We start from the raw sequence: 18800 nt of genomic DNA, 5'->3' as shown, positions 1-18800 counted from the left end.
ACAAGGTTGGTAATTTGATTTTAAATAGAATGTCTGCTTATGATAGTCATTGAAAATTTTTTTCCATTGACTCTTTTATCGCACAGAGCTATGTTATAAAAAATAAGCAATAGTAAAACATTAGTTTGTTGAATATGTACTATCAAAGTAATTGTTTACACGTTTTACTACAACAATATTTTTTTGTGAAATTGTATATTTTGTGTTTTGTTTTTGTGAAACTTCATATATATATATTTTTTCCTATATGACCTTGACATGTATCATACCCCAGAAATGGGGTCAAAGGATATGAAATAAATAAATAAATAAAATAAGTGAAATTAACGTTTAAAAATTACTGACTTTTACTGAATATTTTTCAAATTCCATGATTTTGGGAAAACTTTATTATTTACGTAAGCAGAATTTTTTTTTTTTTTTTTTTAACTGGTGGCTTGTAAACTAGGTTTAGCACCAGAGGAGGAAAATAACATGCATTTTAACAGCAACCAGCAGGAAAACCTTCAAAGGCCTTAGCTTCGAGCCAAATAATAAAAAAAAAGGCGTCTGAGTCAGCGAGTGAGGCCGGGCGATAATAGCGGTGGCGACGACGCCGTGACGTAGGCAGGCGCCGCGGCCAATGGCGGGGCGGGCACGCCCCCCCCCCCCCTCCCCCGTGGTGCAAGTCACGTGCCCGCCCCAGCTGCTGGCGGCCCGAGGTCGCAGTGCGAGCCGCTCCGTGGAAAGTTACCCGCCCTTCCCCCGCAGCCCTCCGCCGGGATGTTAGTTTCAGTTGTGAAGTGCCTCTGCTAGTCTCCTCTGCGGGAGAAACGGAACAAACACACCAAGTCTCGCCAGCAGAACTTCCAGAAACAACCGCAGTGAGTAGAGCGCTTACGTGCTTTTTTGAACACCACTGGTCGTACACCCTCAAGACGAATGTATGAATGGTCCGTTGAGAAAATGGACATAGGGGTGGAGTCAGTGGCTGATCCAAGGGGGGGGGGGCACCAGGGGCAAGTGCCCCCCCCCCCCCCGAAAATCCAGTTGTCTGCTACATTTATATTGCCGACAAAAATGATTGTTTCTGAAACCAATAAAATATTTAAATATAATTAATGAATTTCTTGTAGAATCATAAAATCTAGTGGTTGGATGTTATGTGTAGTGCGAGTAGATTTAGTAATTTTAAGACATTTTTTCTCGGGCTATTCCTAAATCCTAGAGTGCCCCCCTCCGAGGTGAACCTCTGGATCCGCCACTGGGTGGAGTGCGCTCAGAAGCTGCGCGCTAACGAATTTCCTCACACGTCATAAATATATCTCGGACATGTAACATTGCAGAAACATTACAACAATGTTCCGGCTATGGTTTTTTGTATGTATCAACTGGTGTATGCTGTATCGGTCCACCCCTAAATTCGAATTGCCAACTGTCATATGTCGTGGGACATGCAACTCGCACGGTTTCGAGGTGCTGATATCACAGCACTTAGGAACCTCCTGTCCGTCACGTGACATGCAGCCTATCAGATGGCCCTAAATATTATTTTGACGGAGGGATGAATGGATGATATCTATGGTTTTGGCTGCAGTAGTAATTTGTTACCAGACGTGCTAAAACCAGAGATTAGAGAAAGTTTCGCTAATCTCTGGCTAAAACACGACACATACAGCAAACAATATCGATATAAATCTTTGAGAGAAAAACATGGATTGTTGGCAGTACTTATTTGAGAAAATATTCTGATGGAATGATGAGTCGTAAATCGCTTGACCAGATGCCTGGCGTTGAAGAATGAAATATTTGTATTCCGTCTGTAGCTCTGTACGCTAAAGTACATTATATTTAATCGTATTAACGAAAGTGCGTAAAGTCAAATCTCAAGGTTAAGTCTCCCACTGTAACGACCTTCAGACATTGGAACAATAAACTATTTTATATCTAAGTATATTTTTATTTAATTTATTGCGTAATAAACTTAAAGAACGATATTAGAAAGCTACAATGTATTTCCTTAAAACAAACAGTTAGTTAGGATTTCTTCGAGTGCCTGCCATTAAAACCAACGTCTGCAGGAAATACCTAAAGCCTCGAGATGTGAAGGAATGCGCTATCGTGATTTTGGATGTTGGTGGAAGCCATTGTAGTTCCGTTAATAAACGTTTTCTAAAAAGTACGATGTCATAAATTTTGGGCTAAAAAAATTGGGTTCTTTTGGTTCTTTTACTCTGAAAAAGTACATGCTAAAAAGACCATGGCAATGTTAATTTTAAATGTGTAGGAAAGTTGTTAAATAATACCTGAAAATGTTAGTTTAAACTTGAATCAACTAACATTTTGCCAGAGTAATTCATTTAATGGGATTGCTAAATTTTACCCATGACGAAAGAATACGAATTGAGCCGAAAGCAGATTTTGAGCTGGCCTTTCAAAACGTATCATCTTTCTTCACACGAATGATTCTTTGTGCGACAGCATACTGGAGGACGCGTTCCAAATGGAAGACTCATTCACACTTGCTCTTGGAAGCGACGTTGAAAGCGTTGGGAGTGGTCACAGAGTGCGCAAGCTTGCAGAAGCGAAACTACGCATGAGGGCGCTCTGCAGACGCGCGGGCCAGCGAGTACAAAGTGGCTGAACTGGCAAGAGAGGAAACATTAACTGTCAACCAAATAATGTAGGCTTTAATCTACTAGTGAAAAACCAGTATGAGCGAGAGGTCCGGAGACAAAAATAATCGTGAAAGTTATATCCGTGGTAACATTGGACTACACTATCACTAATTTAACACTATAAGTGCGAAAACAATGTAACCCCCCCAGTTCCCTTTTCCGATTCGTGACAATAAAATTCAATGTGGTTCATATTATTATCACTGTTCCTCTTTGAAGGATCCATATTACTGGACGATACCAAGTATTAATCGGCAATAACAGAAGCGTATGGAGAATTTCATCAGTGAAAAAAAGGGGAAAGTTAAGAACCATGTTGTCTGCTGTATGCTTTCAAAATCTCTCCTTTTGTTGGTGGGAAACGATATATATTTTTTAAGGTATTTTTTTTTGTGGGTGGGGAGGAGGAGGTTATATCCCTTATCTCCTCTAATTCTTAGGAACAACGACATTTGGACAAACGCTTTAGGACAAACGCCGCACCCCCGTATGTATCCCCCTGGGCGAGAACAGTCATGGCCGTTTAAGAGTTGAAATATGTTTTTTCCTATCCCTTCCTCGTCCTCATGAAGCTAGTGAATGCTTAGATGGCTACGTTCGCAACAGCACGCGCACTGCAGAGACGCACGATAGTGAATGTACACAGATAGCAGTCGCCACACAGGCGCAAAGTCAGTTGTCGAACTTCAAACTTTTCTCTGTGCAGCTGTGCACCGATTGTATTCGTTATTTCTTGACTAACGACACTATTGTTGCTTGGCTCCAACCAAGGAGGTTGTAAAGTTGAAAACAGCAGACCGAACTCTGCTACTAGCTTAGCTTTTTCCTCGTCTTTTCTGTGTTGCCTGCCTGCGAGCAGCCGCGAGAGGTCGCCGGGTGGCCTCGATGCGAGCGGAATTCGCGACGTTGCCGACGCTTGTTTGCGATAGCGCTGTTGCCAGCGCGGTTCGCCCACACCCACACGCCAACATAGCAATCAGCACGGCATCCAGTATTTTTTTTTTGTTAAATAAATCTTATGCAACGGTGATTGAAATTACATATCATTTCAATTAATATGTTTTTAAATATCAAACTTAAATTTAGTACGACCTGCACGCATCTGATGGGCGCCATGTTGGTGTTTGTGTGTTCTACAGCAGTGGAGAGAGCATCTGGATGTTCACATGGAATGAACTTGCTCACTGCCCGTACAAACACATACACAAACAGCGTGACTCGTGTACAATTAATAAACAAGTTATGAGTAATAATTCAGTCATGCCCTGTGCTGTCTGTTTCTGACAAGCAGTCGGTGCGCGTTCTCCCTTAGTAATACTGTGTGTACTCCTGCGAGAATGAAATATTGCTTATGTCCCAGACGTTGTATGATCGATTGAGCGAATCCATGTAGTCTTATATATTTGTATTCAATCAAGTCTTTCTACGTAGTTTCAAATCAGCAGATTTCCAACTGCAAGTTAGTGAGTGACTTCAATACAGAGGTTTAGTTTGATATGCATCCTGACCTTTTTCCACAGTCAGGTGCTCATGTTTTTATCAAAACTTTAGTTTTTGTTAATTATAACCTTATCGGTAATTACATTTGTTTTCTCTAATCAAACTACTTTAAGAAGTTTGAGATAGCCTATCTCCTCCTCCCCCCCTTTTTTTTTCAAAATCATCTTCGATTTCAAGAAACTTATTGTCGGAATTCTAACGCTATAAAAGGGCTTTGTCGAGACAACGAGCGCCGCCTATTTCTGTGAAGTCTAGCCGCTTTTAATCCACAGTTTATGTACTTTATTTATTTGTGCCATGCTCACAAGCTAGGTCAGAAATCCTGCAAAATTTAAGTACAGGTTGGTTCTTTGAGAAGGGGGGAGGGGGGGTGGGAGTGAATACATTTTTCACGAGCTCGTATTTAGAGGTACATCGCTTACGCACGTAAGTTTAAATCCTGTTGCCGCAAGTGTTAAATTCTAACATGGGTTCACATTAAAAAAAATAGTAACATTAGGTCGTGTGTACTGGATTTGACCGCCTAGTTTTCAAACTTGCTGATTTGCCACATCGCATAGGTCGTTTGTGCGCACATGAGGGGAATACGAATATATTTTATTTCTGTTACGGGCGCCATATTTATTCAGTATCACAATGTGGGATACATCACGAAATTTTATTGGAAAATTTAACAGTAAGAGATCAACTGCGAACCGATTTCTCATAGGACGTGTGCATGACATGCTACTTATTATTTTTTCTACATTGTTAACCCATCTTAAGTGGCAGAGTTCAAACGAAGTGATATAGTCCACGTGTCTATTTACGTATATTTATTCGTAGAAGCCGTAACTCACTGGTACTCGAGACTCATACGCTATTCCTAGTAAAAAAAATCAAGTGGTCATCAAATGGGTTTGGCCATAATAAGCAGATAAGGCAGTTGGATAAACTTCCGACCCCTCTTGATCCTCTCCGCTGTACATTTCTTTTCATACGAGATTCTGATGTGTTTGTTGAAGTATACTGTATACTGCAGGTTTGAAAGTTATATTATGATCTTATTTATTTCAGTAGATAGTTTAATGTCCGAGCCTTATGCTGAAGTGAAGAACGTGGCAGAATTCTTGAAATTTATGTCTTAAGACGAAATAACTTCATGAATTAGCTTCAATAAGCAGACGGTGGTATAAGTGGACCTTTCTTGGCGTCAATTGTTTTCTTGGAATGATAATCACTTAGTACATCCCATCTCTCAACTGCGAGGCAGGAATGATCGACTACATTTTATACAGAGCAGTCAGAAAAAGGACTTGCAGGACATACGAATAAGTAGTTGAAAATAGCAGTGGCCTTTTTATTTATTTATTTTGTCCGTGTATTCCACATGGTTTTTTCATGAGGACTAATTTTCAATAATACCGCATCTAAAATCTTAGCATCGAAAGGCACAACTTTTGTATGCAATAAGAGAGTGCCGCTGCCAATTTTTTTTATGAAGGGAAAGGGGTATAATGACAATTTTGTTATAACAGGTTGAGTGACTTAAAAATACACCGATGACATTGAATATAATGCCAATGATAACCAGTCACTGTTGTGTGCGATTAAATCACTGGACTGTCGCTGTTTCTCTCAAAAAACATATTTCTGAAACGTGTTCTGAATCCATGTGCTAAAACAATGTATAAAAAACCACATACATACCAGCAGGCATTTTTTTTGTAATAAAAAATTGGACAACTGTCGCGTATGGAATAAAGGAGTGCGTAATAGTTTGGTCGTGGGTATTATCATATTTTTTCCTCATACTCATAGGCGTAATTTCGGGGTGGCAGTGGCCACCCCAGAATGTCCTACCCAGTATTTAACCACCTCATTTTGAAGTAAAAATATCAATAATTTACAAAGCATTGTTAAATAAAATTTTACAAGCACGGCATTTTCTTGATTCATTATTAAGCAAGCATTATTTAGCGCAGAAAAATAACGTTTATTGGAACTTTTATTGATTAAAGTAATTAACAACCAATTTTGTAGGGTAAATACAGAATGCTAGCAATTATTTTGTGATTTTCTGTGAAAATAGTCTGGAAAAAAAAACATTTTATTGGCAGTTTTTTTCCCCCATTTCCTGTGGAAAGACCCCCGGACCCCCCTTACATATGGTGGCATTCCATACCCCCATACACCCCGGTATGCTTTGCCAACCCAATGAAAAATATGAATTTTCACCTCTGCTCATACTTGAAGAATGATTATAGAATTAAATTTTATTCACGACATTCTTTCAACCTATTTTAATATTTTCTTAAAATTGCGAATTGAAATGCCACAATGAAAGGAAAACTTTCTGTTGCGATATGCTATTACTTTTTTTTTTGTCGAGAAATATAATTTCGGAGCTCACGCAAATCTGGTTATTTGGTTCACTTCTGTGTTAGATACCCAGCTGGGGTCACTTGGTTTGAGTAGTCACATAAAATGCGATCAATATTATGCGAATGTTTTACTCTGGACGCCAATGATGAAGTCTGTCGGCCATTAAATGGGAACTATTTGAAAAGACTTGTGAAACAATTAACTTTAAATTTCGTACCATTGATAAACTTGATGGGTAGTTAATATTAAATGTAACATACTATAAAATAAAGTAATTTCATTTATACATCGTTAGTCCCATCTACGCTTCCATTGCTTACGGTACGCCCTGCGATTGGTTGGGAAAGGTTTTGCGCATGCGCAGAGAACTCAAATGCAGCGGTCGGTTTCTGTCGAGTGCTGGTGTCTAGCGAGAGGTACGGGAAACAGTGAGCAGTAACCTTCGTTATACTATAGATTGTTGGCGTAAAACATTGAAAATATGTTACTGTAGCATTGTTTGTGACAAAAGTGTGTTAGTAACAGCAGCTGTACATAATTTTCTGGTTTGCCACGTAGCCTTTTGTGCTAAATAAAATTTTAGTGGCTTGTCGGTGAGTACGTATCTGCGTCGCGATCGCGTAAGTTAGTCCGAGAAAAGAAACGACCTCTATTTTCCAAGGCATAGTGAAACTTTGGTAAGTTAGCACCAACAGTGAATTTTTTTTTTAAATTGTGCTGCAAAGTTGATCTAAAATACTTAAATGAAGCACTATAGTTTACTATTTGCAGTGGGGCGTGGTCTAAAATAATTGTTTCTTGAACACAATAAAAAGAGTAATGTTTTATATATTAATTTATTTATTTTAGTTACTAAATTACGTGTTCCTTACATTTAAATGAACTATTTGTCTTTTGTTTTTGCCTTTGACGAAGCGTTTGGAACGTTTCTTAACATCGTTGATTGTGAATGGAATATTTCTGCAAAGTAGTAGTGTTTGTACGACAGTTTTTCCGCATCATTCATTGATTCTAATGATTTTAGTTATGTTTGTCCTTTGTTGTCTGCCTCCCAGTGCGCATGACAACAGCTGTAGAGATGCTACGAACCAGTGCTATGTTGCCATATCGAGGTTGGAAAAACCGTTAGCAAATATTTAGCTTATTTATAGGCTTAGAAATACAGTGTCTTGCTTAAATTAAGTAAATTGTGTAGTTGAGTAAGAATGTTTTAATCAGAAACATACGATTGAGATATGAAATTAGAATTAGGTTATGCGTGCCTCATAGATTTGGCAACGTTCGGTTGGCGTTTCGAACTGGGACTGGACTTTCTAGAATCGTAATCATGTTTCTTCCGTAAAGCCAGTTTCACAATGACGCGGAAACGTATAAACAATAAACGTAGGCTGATCACAACCCGTCTGCCTGTTTCACAGGAATGAAACTTTAACAAATGGCAACCAAGGATATTACATTTCACGGTTACGAAGAATTATATTAAAAAAAAATCGAGATACGAGAACACAACGCTATTGGGATTAGGTTCGTTCTGAATTGGACTTCAAAATTCTGTTGCAGGTTCATTACAACAAAATAAGTAGATTACATTATATACAACTTAAGCCGGCTTGCACAGTTGTTACTGGGCAAAGTATTTCTCTATTTGATTAATCTGCAAGGTTTTTACTTAGATTTTATTTACCGGACTGCTTCCAAAGTATGGTATAGTTGGACTGAACAAAATTTTCATTTTATATAACGGAAAAAACTTAAGATGGGTTAATTGTTCCAGATCACTTATCTAAGATTATCCCTTGATCCCAATGGCATGATCCCGTATGATTGATCCTGTGGTACAGATGTTTGCTGTCAAACAATGTTATTTTCAGGTTTTTTTTTATTTGATCTGATAATACAATTTTAAATCATTTTTACATCAAAATTTTTGTTGTATTCAGGATCTTTTGATTTTCTAAGTTAAAACAGCAAGCATCATGTACCACAAGATCAATGTGTTCAGGTCATGCCATTAGGATCAAGAGATAGACTTGGATATGTGATAATTAAACTTATACAGCAAAATTATTCCATTGAAACAATTGGGGCTAGTAACATGCCACAAAAATAGGTGGAAAATAAAGGTGTTACTATGATGGAGTGGAAATATGCGATATTGTATTTTTTAGTATTTATATCATTTATCATAATTGTTTCATAATAATTGTAAATACTTACAGTAATGGATGCTGTTCATTGCTTATCAATGTTTATGGAACCCATTTTGTTTTTATAATTCTGCTGTGCTTTAGTAGATTGATTATTTGGTGCATGTTTCAGAATCGTGAACTCCATGTCCATTCCCATCATGCCCCCTAATGGAAACAGTGGTAACATCCTGGGGAACTCGAACGGCTCGCTGGGCGACGACAGGACTCCCTACAAACCGAACCAGGTCACCAGCTCCCTGCACACGGACAGGGCGAGCAGCGAGAGGCAGGAGGCAGAGAATGCCCCCGTGGTGGTGAACGGCCAGGACGGCAGTCAGCTGCCGTCGGCCCTGCCCAACGGCCACGCGCAGACGTCCGCGAGCAACGGCGGCCCGGCGTACCCCAGGCGGAGCCTCGCCATCATGAAGCGCGAGGAGGAGCGCTTGAAGACGTTCAGGCGCTGGCACGTTCCCTTCATGGACCCCAAGAAGCTGGCGGAGGCGGGGTTCTACTACACGAACAGGGAGGACATGGTGAGGTGCGCGTTCTGCGGGATCGAGCTGGGGTGCTGGGAGGAGGGGGACGACGTGCAGGCGGACCACCAGCGCTGGTCCCCGCTGTGCCCCTTCCTGCGCCAGCTGCCGGTGGGCAACATGCCGCTGGCCGGTCCGCCCCAGGAGGAGGACCCGTCGGGCTACGACACCTGCGGCCTGTACGGCATCCAGGTCCGGCCCTTCTCCGTCCCTGAGCGAGGTATGCCCGCCTGTTTACACCAACACTAACTGATAGTTTTTTTATTCAAGATCTGTTTAAGTACGAGGGTCATTCAATAAGTAACGAGAAAAATCTATGTATGTAGCTCCAAAACGGCTTGTTTAATAAATGTAAAATTTTCGAAAGCAATGACTTTGTAAACATAACATATAAAACGGTCAGTTCAAGATGTCGAGTCTGATCGAGAATTGCACCCCGGAAGAACAACTTGCTGTGATTTTATTATTAGTCACGGAAGGTGTTGAAGGTAGTGATATCCATGCAAGGATGTTAAAAGTGTGTGGGAACGATTGTCTAAACCATTCTGACATTTACAAGTGGGTAGGACAATTTAAAAGTGGCCGCAAAAGTATCTGTAATGAGCAGTGATAAGGCTGACCAGTCGAGGATGCCATTTCCTCCTTTGAATCTCACATTGATGTGATAATCTGAGACAACAGAAGAATCACTGTTGAAATTATAGCTGCAAAAGTGTCTGAACAGTTCATAACATTAAAAATAAACTGCAATACAAGAAAATCTAATCGAGATGGGTACTGGGACAGCCACAAAAACGAGGCTTCAAATCAGTAAACAGTTGAAAGCTTGATGTTCCACTGAGAAAGAAGTTTTTATTTGAAAGGATTGTAACGGGCGATGAGACATGGATTCACTATTACGAGCCTGAGTCAGACAAAGCCTTGAGTGGAAGCACACAAGTTCACCAATGCGGAAAAAAATCAAAGACCTAGTAAAGTGATGCTTGCTTATAACTGGGACTCACGAGGCCCTATTTTATGCGATTCTCTTGAAGATCAAAAAAAAAATCAAGAGTCAATATTATGCTGATATGATGGAAAACAAAGGCCTGAAAATCTCCGTAAACATCAGGAAATTTTGAAAAAAAAATGGTGTGATTTTGCTTCACGACAAAGGCACGGCCGCATACAGCAGAGATAATGCAAGATTTCATTCACAAACTGGGCTGGGAGATTTTTTCACACCCTCCTTACATTCCAGATTTTGCCCCCTCAGACTTTCTTGTGTTTCGTCCCCGTAAGAAAGCTCTATGCGGCCAAAAATTTGGCTCAAAATGGTCTAAGATTCAGGTACAAATGTGGTTTCGAAAGCAGCCAAAAGAATTTTATTCCAGGGGCAAATGCAACTTAGGGGAATGATGGGACAATGGTGTGTTTGGGGGGGGGGGGGGGGAGTTTGTTGAAAAATAGGTAAATTTTTATGGTAAATATTTACTTGGGCGGTATTTCCGAAGAAAAAAAAATGTTAAAAATCCGAAAATACCTTTATTTAATGCTCTTCAACTTCCTCTTTTCATTAAAAGTGGCGGAGATTAGAAATTCCAAATACTTTAGGGAGATATAGAATTTTTAAATTTCTTCATATGTAGTTGAGCGGTATTTGCAAAAAAAAAATGTTAAAAATCCGAAAATTCCTTTATTACATGCTCTTCAACTTCTTTTCATTAAAAGCGGCGGAGATTAGAAATTCTAAATACTTTAGGAGATATCGAATTTTTAAATTTCAGCACAAAACCAGCGCATTCCTGTAGCGTGCGTGCACCATTGTTTCTGGTTTACGTACGAGTATCTATTTTTTTATTGGATAATGATGTCACGTGATTGTTCGTGATAGGCCAGAATTCAAATGAACTAATACGTGATTATTTAGTTCAATTATTGTTTAAAACGGTGTTTAATTACTGCCTCCAACTTGGTGAGTTTTTAACGTTTCTAATTTTAAAGTCTTATTTGTTATTTTGATATTGTTGCGCAAGTAATAAGTAACAAAAAAATTTACGTGAGTTGTTACTGTACATCCTTTGTTACGGGTTTGTTAGGTAAGGTCAGTTACATTATAAATAATTTAAAACTAAAGAATAATTAAAATTAATTCACATTATTTTTAATATCACCTTAGTTTGAAAGTATTAATAATGTAACTGACCTGACCTAATCAACCATTTTATTAATTACGCATTCACAATTCACGTATTCACGAACACACGGCAAAATAACAAAAATGGCGCCGCTCGAATGGTTCCACAGGTCTTGTATTGCAAAATTAAAAAATTCGATATCTCCTAAAGTATTTGGAATTTCTTATCTCCGCCGCTTTTAATGAAAAGAGGAAGTTGAAGAGCATATAATAAAGGTATTTTCGGATTTTTAACATTTTTTTTCGGAAATACCGCCCAAGTAAATATTTACCATTTTTATTTTGATTAAATAAACAGTTTTTGAGCGACATTGATTTTTCTCGTTACTTATTGAACGACTCTCATAATTGAAGTCTTTCACTAATATGTATTTTTTTTATTATACCTAATTGATATCTGCTTTAGTATATTTGAAGTATTTCAATATTTACGACGGTCTCTTATTTTTTTTTTGCAAGTGGGATAGACATTAGTTGAAAGTTTTAATCTTGAATACAGTGTCAGCCGCATGATATCTCTTAGAATTTTAAATTCTCTAAATCTGCAAAAAAACAATAGCTATGGTCAGAAATAAAATAATTTTGATTATGAAAGGAATAGGTGTTAATTATAAAAGAATAAGCACATATTTAAAGAGCTGAAATTTAGTTATGTGTGTTAATTTGGTTGAAATAGCAACTATTTAATTTAAAAATAACAGGAAAATTTTGTATTTTGTAAGGGAAATCTGTGAATGTCTTGGACATTTGCAATGACAGCAGTGTCATCTTTTTCCTTGTCAGTAGTTTCAAATGACGTGGCTGTTGACAAGATATTCAACCCTTTTAGTTATTAAGTTGATTTGGTTATCCCCAGTTCGTATTGTTGGTTTCATCCGGAGGAGTGAATGGCGCGGTGTGGGTTGTTCCAGCGAAAGTGAACAGCATCCTGGCGGAGCTGTCCTTGGAGAAGCTGGGTGTCACCAGGAGCCACGGGCCGGCGTTCCCGAGCTACTGCACGTACGAGGCGCGGCTCGCGTCCTTCGAGAACTGGCCCGTCTCGTTGAAGCAGCGGCCGGACAAGCTCAGCGAAGCCGGCTTCTACTACACAGGTTCGTGCGCTGTGTCCTCGTGTATGTAGGCTATGTTGCCAGTTTTGTCACTTCAGTTTGGTTGAAGAACAGTATTGTAGTATTCAGATGATTGCATTATTAAATTCACAGAAATATGTAATTGTATCCCCACAAAATATTTGTTTCATAGATCTGTAAAATGAGTACTGTATATGAATGAATTATTGATTTAGTTCACTATGTATGTCGTCGGCTTACTTCTAAAACCTCGTAAGTCCAGATTTTCCCAGTTGTATATCCCGGATGTGTTTGGTGTATTTTTTAATTTTTTCATAGTGCATATGCTGATAAAACCTCATAAGTCAAATATACTTAGTCTCTTTTCTATTCACAAATAATAAAACCTCGTATCTTTGTCAGTCGAAACCATGCTCCAAAAGCTCATAAGATCTCCTGTAAAATTGACTGAAATGGAGTTACGAGGTTTTAGAAGCAAGCCGACGATGTGCAACAAAAATGGCAAACAGTGATGCGTGTGCTGGAGGGAGAGTGACGGAAGGCGGGATGTGGGATGTGCAGGCAAGGGGGACCAGACGGTGTGCTTCCACTGCGGCGGCGGCCTCAAGGACTGGGAGGAGAACGACGACCCGTGGCGGGAGCACGCCCTGTGGTTCTCCAAGTGCTACTTCGTGCTGCAGGTGAAGGGGCGGGAGTTTGTGGCCGAGGTGTGCAGCAAGAAGGAGCCCCTTCTCACCACGCAGGTGAGACGCTTCGTCACTGTCGGCAGTTGCGACGGTGCAAACTTTCCTGTGAATTTTTCACTGACCCGTACACTTAAAACAACCGATTTCTTTGAGGCCGTCTGTAACCAAAAATTCCATGTTGGTTAACAGACGGCTGGTGTTAGAGGTGGGTTGTTACAGCAAATTTCGGTATCTGTATCAGGGTTGTTAGACGTACCATTTTCATGGTACTTGTACCATAATTGGACCTAGTGTACCATATACCACAGCAAGATCGTCATGGTACGCAAATGAAAAAAACTGAGATTTTAGAAACGAACTAGCATGATGTAGGCCGAGCACTCACAGAATGAAGCACGAAACAGTGTGACATGTTTGTCAAGTGCAGTAGGACCCCCTTGAACACAAGCAGACCTCTAGATGGAGATGGCGTGTGTGCAGCTGTGTTGACGGCGGGCGTGAAGTGTGGTTGGTTGCGTTGCAGGAGTTCCGGGAGCTGAGGAAGGCACAGACGCAGCAGCAGTCTGCGTCCACGGCGAGCGAGGTCGCCTCCCCCGCCCCCTCGCCCTCCACCAGGTACAGTACGCAGCTGCCGTGTCTTATCAGGGGCGGTTGAATATTTTCCAATCAAATAGTAACATTTTTGAATCAAAAGTGAACATTTCCAAGTCGAATAAATATCATATTTTGCTTTGGTGTATTACCATACATATAAAAGTAGTAAAGAAGTGTTTTAGCGTCCACAGATGAAGTTTCCGGGTAGTAAGGCTAGATTTGTACGTGGTTCAGTTAGCATTTTATCACCTAGTAACGAAGACGTACAAATTTTTGTCACAAAGATGTCATGAAAAATGGAAGACTTTATTTATTTTTGTTCATTTGGTCACCAAATAGGAAAGAAGGAAAAAAATTGTGTGAAAACTGAAAATTAACTTCATTGTAACCTCAAACAGTGGTGACTGATGAAACTCTGTGATTAACTATGAAAGTCAAAAAAATTCAGAAAAGGTAATAATTGAATTAAATGGATTTTATGTGTTAATATTTATTTATTTATGAAACATCTATTGTAATACCATCATTAAACCTAGAGGAGAAACTACCGTAACATCACAAGCTCAGCTCAGTTTTTGAGAAATTGAAACTATTACGTCTGGACTTAGAGGAATTACAGTAGAACCCTGTTATAACGAATCTGAAGGGAGTAGTTTATATGTTCACTATAGAGGGGAAACTTTATATCTGGGAAAACTTTCATATTGGCAATACATACTCAAAAGCAAAATCTTAATTACACATAGGCCTAAGCCAAGAAAAGAACGAATGAAAATACTCAAAGCAACAGTTTTATGAGCAAATGCAGATATTATTTTTAATGAACTACACTTTCTATTACCTAATGGTTCTTGGAAATCGGCGTATTATCCTTTTTTCGGACATTTAATTCTCTGTGACGTTATCGCAGCTTGAGAAAGAAGATTGTTCAGCTTGTTTAATATTGTACTTAATGTGGATGTTGCAATTCCCAGTTCCTTTGCTATTAACACGTGCGGGACAGTGGGGTTGGAGTTTCCCTTTTCAATAATGTCCAGTTTATCTCGCACAGATAATGCCTTACGTTTTTTACCGCGTTTTTCACCTTTTTTTATGTACGTATTTCTTATTGAAGCACATTTGCAGCTTAATAACACGTAATTCTTTTTACCGTCAAAAGTAAATAAACGAAAAATAACGAGTCTGATGCATCAAAGATTACTACGTATCATTTAGTATCGCAGTTGCTAAAGCTGGAACGAAATTTTCTCACTTTCTATGGAAAAATTTTGTCCACAGAGTTCTATCTAGTGGTAGTCTTACGAACCTTACCCGATCAAAATGTCCGAAACGTGAACGATAAAAATGAGACGTAAAAATATTGAATTTGCTGCTATAATGTAAATATGTATTTGTGTGGCGGTAATTTATTTATAATGTTGATAACATAATAAATGTACATGCGTTCGCCCATTCTTTAACTATGCAGGGAAAACTATTTTTTATTTTCACCAAACTGATCACCATTTTTGGCTACACGTAGCCTACCGAGGCCACTCGAATACGGCTTGTTTATAATATGAACAGTGGACAATCGAGTAGCGTATTGCGGAGAAAAATTTTAATGTGATCCAGAATAGACGTTTTGTGAAAAAACTTTTAATTATATGAAAATATTTGAGATAAATGTGCATTATGTCGGCAAAATTTGTTCGTGGTACACGGGAAAACGTATCAACATTGACAAAAGTTGTGCGCTATATCCAATAAATTAATACATAACCTCAAATCATTTTGCCGGGACTGAGACGGAAATTCACAATAAACGGGAATTCATTATAGGCGGGTTCACTATAAACGGGTTCTACTGTAATTCTAAATTTGGCTCGGCTCAAAAATTTGCAGACTTGTCTGTGTGCTTAATGTAGTGTGTAGGTTGGTGTGCCTGTAACGCAAGGCGTGTGATGTCTGCGTCGCTCACCGAGGAGACCTCCGGAGTGTGGTGTGTAGGTTGGTGTGCCTGTAATGTTTGTTGCGTGTTGTCGGTGTCGCTCACGAAGGGGTTGCTTGCAGCGAGGGGACCCCCCAGGAGGCCACGCCCCAGGAGGCCAGGAAAGCGGCGTCGGACGCGCTGCTGTGCAAGATCTGCTTCACGGAGGAGATGGGCGTGGTGTTCCTCCCCTGCGGCCACGTGGTGGCGTGCCTGAAGTGCGCGGCGGCGCTGTCCACCTGCGTGCTGTGCCGCAAGCCCGTCAGCGCCACGGTGCGAGCCTTCCTGTCCTGAGTGTGCGTGCGCCGCGCCCCCCACGGCCCCGAGGCCTCCGGCGACCATGTACGACTGTGAATTACCAGCGCGCTCTCGGCTCGACCGACATGACTTGGTTCAGCCCTCCTTCCCACTCCTGCACTTCTGCCCGATGGCAGATGTGTCTTCAAAATAATCGTCGCCTGAGAATGGGAGTGTTCTATGTCCATTGAAGTCGGAACTGAGATATAAGTATTTGAAAGTTCAAACAACTATGAATATCATGACATAGAACAAAATAATATTGGTCTTAAATTAAGAACAAAAATTTTTATGTGCGTAGACGTGTGTGGATATAGTACAAATGAATACTAATATTAATTTCGTGTCCATAGCATAAAAAACCTAAAAAGTGGACATAGAACACTCCAATACTCAGGCGATGATATATTAAAATTGATCTGAATTATGTTAGTGGTTGGCAGGTTTATGCTGCTCGCCCTGTAAAAGACTTCATCCATTTGATTTCAAAATAGATGGTATTATCTGTTCAGTTTACGACCAAATGTGTTTTATTTACAAAATCTTCGTTTTTGGCTTTGGTGGTTTTGATGATGACAGTTTGTCATCCATCTGGTAATTTCTCGTACATGGTTGTTGAAAGTCTCCACCTGCAAGTGGATTGCAGTGGTTATGAGTATGTTTTTGTCATCTTTTGGTTGGCAGACATACGATCATACAAGATGATGAATTTTTAAAAAGTGAAATTGCCATTTGTTTGGCAGGATGATCAAATGTGATCACACCTTGAATATTCTTCATACATGTATAATTTGCCTAATATGTAATATATATATTTTATGTTTTCACATTAGGCTCAGCAGTTATTTGGTTCTTCATCATATTGTGTAAATTTTTAAAACGAGATGCAAATGTTTCTTTAGTTTTCGAAGTAGGACTAACTTTTTTTAGGGTAGCTAACGGTTGTACATAGCACTAACAACGTGATACCACCGAGGGGCGTGTTTGCCGGCGATGCTTGTTCTGTAGTGACCGTGTTTGTAGGCATAGCTGTCTCATCAGTTCATGTTCGTGTGAATGGTTGGAACATGAAGATTCAAATTGCTGGAAACTCTTTATTTCAACTGATTATTCATGTGTGATACTCACAACAAAACTGGTTTAACCTACTATGTAGATATAGAGTATACTGTGGTCTTTAAATGAAATATTTAAGATTGAGCCTTATTGGTCATTCATGTTTTCTTTTTGTGGTTTTTTTAATTTAATTTCATTCCAGTCCGGCTCTATGTATATTTGTATTTTGTTCTGTGTCAATCTGAAGTTTTTAGATAATCATTTGTTTGGGATGCACACCGTTTCATTTACCATTCACCATTTTGCGAGTTGTTTGATTTGTGAGAGAGTAGATGTTTTTGTCAGTTCTCTAGTCAAATAATATTTTTTTCTAGAGATTAAGTTAAGTTAATGTAACGTGTACCCACATAGATAAAAGGTGTTTTGGTCTTAAAAAAAAAAAGGTTTCCTCAGATGTTCCTTATTTGTGTTTGGTTGAAACATTTGAAATGGTCTGAATGAGTGGTTTTTAAAAAAAATAATCCTTGTTGTTCTGATATGAATCATTAACGCTGACCAGTAACGCACCATTTTATTTGTGAAATCCTGCCCAGTGATCTGGACGTTGTGATCTTGGGCACTGAAGAGTCTTGTGAGTTTAGGAGAGAGCTTGCAGCTGCAAGGAACACACTTGGTCCTGTGCTTTCCACATGTCTGACTGGTGTTTGTGAAGGAAACCAGTGCAAGTGGTTCAGTACGGTCAGCTGCTGTCAGTCATGCAGGTCTTGTGAAATGCCGCGCAGCACGATACTGATGTATAGCACCCAAACATTACGGCTTCCCGAGCATATCTGTGCACGTGTAACTAAATAAATGCATTTATCACAGAAGATATTTGGCATTATTTTGTAGCTTGTACTGTGTTTTATTGAATACACGGGTTACGGTCGTAAGTCCAGTCCGATTTCCTTACAATCAACAAGTTTGTAGTGTACTCATGTTTGTGTAATTAGTTTTAATCATAAATACTCTCACCATAATGCAAATGTGTTATGAACATAGCATATGTGGTAAAATTAATTTTGGTGACAATATCACCTTGATTTTGGTTTGCTGAAATTTTATTATTAAAAAATTCTCTGAATTTATTTTAAAATATTGACATTGAATTGATTATTGGCAATTATCAAAGAGGTGGAAAATCGCCAAATTAATGCTATTGGCAAGTTTATTGGTGATGCAATACTGTATAATATAATCCTGTTATAGTGTTCAGCCTATAAGGTTTTCCCACTTATAACATTGAGTCCTGACATGTTCCCCATTAAAACAATATACATATTTATTTATATCCTATATATAATGTTTCACACTGCATTTCCTGCTTAAAATGTTTGCTTTATAAAATGTAATAAATGCAAACAAAAAATGTTGTTAAAAACCGAACACTTATCCCTTGTGTGAAGTTTAACAAGTTATACTGTTTACTCACACTACTTACGTTTTTGTTTACAATCACTGTTCCATAGAAGTAGATTATTCAGATGTAATTGCATGCGAAAAGAAAATGGAAGTGTGCTAGTACGCTAGCGCTACTTGTTAGCGCTGTCTATTGCTGTGTGTTGATGCATCGAAGGAATGGGTCTGATTGCGGCCTTGTCTTGGAAAAAAAATAAACATCCTACCATTCCTTGCCAATCTAGAGTTTTGAGAGGTATTTACAGTATAAC

General features: G+C 39.1%; 1 protein-coding gene across 2 annotated transcripts; it reads left to right on the top strand.

Annotated features, from left to right (window-relative positions):
• The first annotated feature begins 663 nt into the window (after positions 1 to 663).
• On the top strand, positions 664 to 17960 carry LOC134537402 (baculoviral IAP repeat-containing protein 7-B-like). Of its 2 annotated transcripts, none has more exons than XM_063377780.1 (6): positions 664 to 863; positions 8841 to 9463; positions 12331 to 12510; positions 13051 to 13232; positions 13699 to 13790; positions 15822 to 17960. In XM_063377780.1, the coding sequence occupies exons 2-6, from the start codon at positions 8854 to 8856 to the stop codon at positions 16030 to 16032; spliced, it is 1275 nt and encodes a 424-aa protein (XP_063233850.1). In that variant the 5' UTR covers positions 664 to 863; positions 8841 to 8853; the 3' UTR covers positions 16033 to 17960. The 2 variants fall into 2 exon arrangements, with proteins under 2 accessions (XP_063233850.1, XP_063233849.1); XM_063377779.1 differs by lacking the exon at positions 664 to 863 and adding an exon at positions 6812 to 7198.
• Positions 17961 to 18800: the final 840 nt, after the last annotated feature.

The sequence above is a fragment of the Bacillus rossius genome, chromosome 12 (genome assembly GCF_032445375.1).
Source record: "Bacillus rossius redtenbacheri isolate Brsri chromosome 12, Brsri_v3, whole genome shotgun sequence".
Classification (NCBI taxonomy): Eukaryota; Metazoa; Arthropoda; class Insecta; order Phasmatodea; family Bacillidae; genus Bacillus; species Bacillus rossius.
This window is presented reverse-complemented; position numbering and strand designations above follow the sequence as displayed.